Source organism: Equus quagga, chromosome 8 (genome assembly GCF_021613505.1).
Source record: "Equus quagga isolate Etosha38 chromosome 8, UCLA_HA_Equagga_1.0, whole genome shotgun sequence".
Classification (NCBI taxonomy): Eukaryota; Metazoa; Chordata; class Mammalia; order Perissodactyla; family Equidae; genus Equus; species Equus quagga.
In genome coordinates, this window is record NC_060274.1 from 60631 (window position 1) to 67407 (window position 6777).

The following is a 6777-nucleotide window of genomic DNA, read 5'->3' on the forward strand; positions in this document are numbered from 1 at the left end:
TAAATAATTACTTAGTAGCAAAAGGTTTTTAGTATGGAGTTCATTATGAGGAAGAGTGAGGTAGAGAAAGTGCAAAACACCAAAAGGCAGGTTGACTGTAACTAGGCCAGGACAGGATTAGAGTGAAAGGATAAAAGGAAACAGAAAAATACTGAGAACTAGTTTCAAAGACTTTGGAAGTTTGAGCTAATCAAAGAGTAATGAATGTTAAGAGAAAGAAGTGTACCACAAAAAAATAAGACAACCAAACAAAAAAGAAGAAAGGGAGATAGAATGACTGCAGTTAAAATATAATGTTTTAAAATGTAGAAAATCATGGAATAAAAAACTGGGAAAAAGTAAAAGCAAAGTTTATGAAGTTTATATTTATGGCAGAAAGAATTGCAACAGGGTAAGTGAAGCGGGTCATCCTGTGCTCATTATGTTATATCCAGTGCTTCATCAGTGAATGTGTAAATTTGTTATCACAAATTTCTGCTATATAATAGACCCATTATAGCACTCAATCAATACCTCAAATCTCTTTTGTTTCAGAAGCAATATAAATGAGGTTGTTTTTGCTAAAATATTGCATGCTTATGAAAAATAGTTTTCTGTGTATTCAAAATCACTTTCCAAGTGTAAGAAATTACAATTACCTAATTAAACTCAATAAGTAAATTGTTTTAAAAAAAACTTAATCTCTTTCTTATAAAACAGGTCAACCTGTTTAATTTGAAAACTCAAAAGGCCATTTATTTAAAACCAGTAAATCAAATTATTTCTCTTAATTTTTTAACTCTTGTTAAGTCATATTCATAAATTCCCATGTAACCCATCTTAAAATTAATACCAAAAATACCCAGATATAGAGCAATATATACAGGTTTTAAAATGTGGGGCACAGTCATCACATACTTCAAGCAAATATTAATTAACTGTATCTGACAAATTCAGCATAATTGAAAATAAACTCTAAAAATGCTATTACATAATATAGTAATGGACATTCTATTTATTCACTAATTTTCAGTTGTCACAAATTGATTTTTAATTTTTGAAAATGGAAAATGATAGCTATTCATATTATTTATACAATTTAAGACAGAGTCATTTTACACTAATAGATTTTAGAAATAAATTTGACCAGTGATTTTTACTTCAAAATAAATTAAAATATCCTCTTTGAACCTAGCAATCAGATATGGTAGAGATTTAGTTTAAAATATCTCTGAAAGCAGCAGGTCCAAAGTGCTGTGGCTCTGGAGTTGGATCTCTAGAATTGATACTCACAGCTCCACTTTGGAGAGTTTCTCTAGCGTTTTTTGTTGTTGTTGCATTTTGGTTTTCTCTTCTGTAGAACTAGTAGGATAACAATAAAATCAAAGTAATAGTATTTACAAAGATCATGTGCCAAGTAAGCCTTCACTATATGTTGACTACTGTTAGCTGTCATTATGAGTTTATATTTACATGGTGGCTCCTTACCTATGTTTTTAAAGAACAACTGGATAGTACTAAAGACGTGAGCAATGGCCATAAGCAGTTTGAAAGAGAAAATGGATGTTACATATATTGGTTGGCCATGAGTGATACAGGTGTTGGTACATGTTAGCTTTAAGAAATTTGTGAAGACTGTTTTTTAGCATTTATTGTTAATGAGCCTCTTTTCTATGTATTCCTTATTTTTCTGTCTCACTCCTCAATGTCTAATTTATGTTTTTCTTTACTGTTTAGTTAATTAATAATTTAGATCCTTTAATACCTAACCCAAAAGCAAATCTTGGGATAATCTTGTCATCTCCCTGATCTTCAGATTCTTTATGTACAAAATTAGAAGGATACTAGATCCTTGCTCCTCAGAGTAACGTCCCCACCAGGGATGCCTCCTGGAAGGTTGTGTGAAATGCAAAATCACAGGCCCCACTCCAGACAACTGATTTGGAATCTATATTTTGACATCACCCATAAGTTATTCAAGTACCCATTAGAGCTTGGGATCACTGCTCTAGATGACCTTGAAGGCCCCTTCTGCCATAAATGAGGTATACCCACCGTACAGACCCATTTACTTTGTAGACCTATTTGTAGTATAAATATGCTTGTTGACACTGGATACATGTAATAAATCTTCTGAGATTTATAGAGGAGATGGCATCTGGTGTTGGAGACTGTAAAAGTGTGATGCATGAGTTTGGAGAGAGAGGAAATCTCTTCATAAAAGAATGTGAAAAGTGAAGGCACCAGAGTCCACTTTGTCTTTGTTCAAAAATCTGTCTCTCAAATATAGGTCCTATGCACCTGCATATTTAACAGTGAAAGCTTCCCAATTATGTTCTAATTTACAGGCTCTGTCCTGAAAACAAGCATTCAGAAATAAACTACAGGAATTCCTTTTTTAAAAAAATTACTAGCTTCAAAATTATTTTCTGCTTTTAGCCTGTTCATAGTGCACTCACCTCCAAATGAGCATCTGGATGACATAGATGCAGGGAGCTGTTGCCTTAAGTACAATGTTCAATATGGAAATCGTTTTTGTTGTGAAGAATGTAGCACATTAATAAATTTAAATATAAAATTATCAAAATCAGAGAACACAAAAATAATTTTGAAATTTTTTTTTACTTTTTATAGCTTACTTCTGAACGTTATGTTTTAGGTCCAAGCTTGTAAATTAGATCAGTTCCGAAGTTATAACTGCCAAATGTGAAAGTGACTAGAATCTACATTTCAGAAGCCTATTTCTAAACAAAGAAAAAAATGCATGTTTTCATTTACCAATTTTATAAAAATAGTCTAGTTATAAAGGAGTGGATTGAGTCAACATGAAATGGTCAGCCCTTTGTGTGTTTGGATGTAATCTGTGGCTGAGCTGGGGCATGGCTAGAACAGTAGGATAAAGGTAGAAAGACTGAAATTGGATCTTGGATCTGCAGTGTAACTGTGGGTACAATCTTTGCATAACTACTAAAATTCTTTGCATGTAAGTCTCTTGAATTGTTAATAGATTAAAATAACATATCTCTCCATTTCATTAAATTAACTGACTTATTAACCACAGAGCTCCAACTACAGAGCAGGTACTCAACAAATGTTAGGCTGCAAGTCTGCATTCAGTTATTGAAGCACTCCCATGAGTCCATTTCTTTTTATTTTTCTAGGACTGTGTAATTGGGTCAAAGGTCTCAGTGTGTGGCATCTGTTTCCTGATTTGTCTCAGTACGTCAATGGGCACAAACAATGAAACTCTCCCCCACGATTTTCTCCTGCTGGGCTTTCCTGGGTCCCAGGCCCTTCAGCTCTTTCTCTTCATGTTTTTTCTGGTGATGTACATCCTCACGGTCAGTGGTAACATGGCTATCTTGATGTTGGTGAGTACCTCCCACCAGTTACACACTCCCATGTACTTCTTTCTGAGCAACCTCTCTTTCCTGGAGATTTGGTATACGACAGCTGCAGTCCCCAAAGCCCTAGCCATCCTAGTTGGGGGATGCCAAACCATATCATTTACCAGCTGCCTTTTGCAAATGTACCTTGTTTTTTCATTGGGCTGCACAGAGTACTTTCTCCTGGCAGCCATGGCTTATGACCGCTATCTGGCCATCTGCTATCCTCTTCACTATGGAGTCATCATGAACAGCTTGCTCTCAGCACAGCTGGCCTTGGCCTCCTGGGTCTGTGGTTTCCTGGCCATTGCAGTGCCCACAGCCCTCATCAGCAACCTGACCTTCTGCGGCCCCCACACCATCAACCACTTCTTCTGTGATATTGCACCCTGGATTGCCCTGGCCTGCACCAGCACAAGGGGAGTGGAGCTAGTGGCCTTTGTGATTGCTTTTGTGGTCATCCTGAGTTCATGCCTCATCACCCTGGTCTCCTACATCTACATCATCAGCACTATCCTCAGGATCCCCTCAGCCAGTGGCAGGAGCAAAGCCTTCTCCACGTGCTCCTCACATCTCGCTGTAGTGCTCATCTGGTACGGGTCCACCATATTCCTTCACGTTCGCACTTCTATCAAAGAGGCCTTGGATCTGACCAAAGCTGTGCATGTCCTGAACACCGTGGTGACTCCAGTTCTGAACCCTTTCATCTACACTCTCCGAAACAAGGAAGTAAGAGAAACTCTGCTGAAGAAATGGAAGGGGAAATGAACCGCTTCCTACAAAACGGATCTCTGCAAATTGTCCCCTTATCTGTACAGAGATTCCAAGTAAGACTATGAAGGAAAAGGGCAAATCTTCCTTGATACAGAGAGAAAAAAAAAAACTAAAAGAATCCAACAAAAAAGCTGAACACATTTGCTTTGGTTTCTCATATATGATAGGAACGGGAGTTCTTGATATAAGCAAACAAGATTCTTTTTTAAGAAAAAAATTTGTACACTGGGTTAGGTTTGTCCTTGACATTCATTTATATAAGGAGGAGCACACAGATGATGAGAAAGGTGTTTTACTGAATAAGCTAAATTCTTGTCCCTTTTAAAGATTGTTTTGATAATGTAAGTGAAAATTTTGAGAAATATATTTTTGAAATATGGGGTAAGAGAAATAGAAAAAAGTTAAGTGAATAAAAGGATAACTAAATTCAAAGTTTGCAATTATTTCAACACACTATTTATTAGATAAAATGCAGTGAAAGAGATACATATTAAAGCGGGTTATTTTAATGTGCCACATTTGTTTAACAAGGACAGTGAACAAAGCAATCTAAAAAGCAGGGCATGAAAAATGAACAGTAGATAAACAGGATCCCAGGAGGCTTTGGATAAACCAATAGACATCCCTTACATAACAGTTTATTGGCCTTAGAAAGGGAAAGTACTACTGGATTCTGTTAGCAAGTCATAAAGATTGAAATATCCAGTGGCTTCAGTAGAAAAAGAGGATAGGAAAAAATAACTACTATAGTTATTTGATTTTCCTCCAAATGACTTATCTTTTAGAGAGCAAGACACTTTCCTTTTCAACCACCAACGCATGAAAGTTTGATTTCCCTCCATTTATCCATTTTTTGTGGCCATAGGTTAGAAGCAGCAAAGGGGCTCAGCAGGCTGAACCAGTCTGCAGACATACTCTGTCCTCTTCCACACTGGCTCACACACATGCAAAGTGGGTGCTTCTCACAGGGGAAAAGTCTGCAGGGCTGAGGAGCAGCCGCCCCTTGGACCCTGTTTGTTTGTACTAGTGGAAATTTCTCCTGAGTTCCTACTCAAAAATGAAGTGAGGGAGGGTAGAATAAGAAGGCTATATTTCTGAAGGAAATAGGAGAAACTATTTCATTGTGAGAGTAATGAATATCGATTTTCAGAAGTTATGTATATGTTGAAAGTCTACCATAGTGAAACAATGTACGTCTCCTCTGCTTCTTCTTTTATCTGAGCATAAGGTTCAAAGCCATGAAATTTCTAAGCTTAAAACAACACACAAAAATCACAAGGAAATTTTTGAAGGTGATAGATGCGTTTAGCACTTGGGTGTGGTGACGGTATGATGGGTGTATGCATATGTCCAAGCTAATCAATACACGTATCGTAAATGTGTGCATTTTTTTGTCTATTACTCATACCTCAACAGAGCTAAAAAATCAAAATAAATTCCTAAGTTTACTTTTCTGAGGATGTATAAAAATCAGAATTTCTAATAAAAGTCAGATTGTTAATTTCTGAAGATAAATAGCATTCCTGCTTTGATGGGTGGGCCCACAGCTCTCAAAAGAATCAAGAGCAGTTGCTACTGTCAATCTCAGTGAAAGTTATTTTCAACACCTCACCCCCTTCTGCACACCTCATTATGTCAAAATCAAGGAAATAGTCTTCAGCTTTTAAAATGAATGAGTAAATGAATCAGTTTGACATTACACCTTATTCAAGATTTAATGTTAAGTAAAGGAAATAACTGAGCATGAGCAGAATCCCTTCAATAACTCATCTTTTTTCCTATGTTGATAGTAAAAATGACACTCTACTTAAACATAGTTTGCATGATATATTGTGAAGTAAATATACTTTGCTGGAAAGTTGGTTTAGTTTTATTTCTTCTTTTAATAAATAATTTACACAAAAATCAGTTTAGGAGATAAAATATATTACTATTTAGAATTATTTTCTGATTGTAAATTACTAGAAGTGCAAATATAAAGCCAATGCTAAAGACTTTTTAAGTCCTTTAATTCATTTTGCCAACTTTCTTTTCCAGAAACTAATATTAATGTATAGGACTTCAAGTTTGAGAAGACTGTTTCACCACACCCTAATCTGTTGAGGGATAGTTTTGAGATTCTTATTCAATTTCTTCATGTTCATCTATAAAACTTATTTGGCATCTTTAATTTTTTATCATTTTTATCTTAACTTTCAAAGATTTAACTTTCCAAGAGATGATTTTTTAATGAAGAGCTAAGTGATGAATTTGTGCAGTTTTTTGTTGAGACTGAATATACAAATGGATCAAGGCCAAATCATATATGCCTGTATAACCCTGACCCCAACCTGGGGAGCAAACATCCCAAGAAGCCAAATCACAGCCCCTGCAGCAGTCAGCACAGAACAGTCAGCACTTAGTAACTGCCAGTTTCCGAAACTTTCATTCTGCTTTCAACACAGGACCACCGGAGAAAGCCACATATGCTCCCTAAACCATCACATAGGATGCCTCCCTTCTACTTAGTGACCTCCAGCTTCTCTATGTCATCAACTTCCAATCAGGGCACACCTGAGCCCTTCCCTCCCTCCCTGTCTTCCCTAACCTCTCCCACCCTCTCCCCTCCCTTTCCCTTCTCTCCTCTTCTTACACGTGC

General features: G+C 36.5%; 1 protein-coding gene across 1 annotated transcript; it reads left to right on the forward strand.

The window, feature by feature from the left end:
• The first annotated feature begins 3059 nt into the window (after positions 1-3059).
• LOC124244241 (olfactory receptor 6F1) lies at positions 3060-4416 on the forward strand. Its single transcript, XM_046670698.1, has one exon. It carries the CDS (start codon positions 3207-3209, stop codon positions 4131-4133), a length of 927 nt encoding a protein of 308 aa, XP_046526654.1. The 5' UTR covers positions 3060-3206; the 3' UTR covers positions 4134-4416.
• The last annotated feature ends 2361 nt before the right edge of the window (positions 4417-6777 follow it).

Excerpts from the sequence above, each read along its gene's own strand:
- LOC124244241 (XM_046670698.1), top strand. The coding sequence starts at position 3,207 with ATGGGCACAAACAATGAAACTCTCCCCCACGATTTTCTCCTGCTGGGC.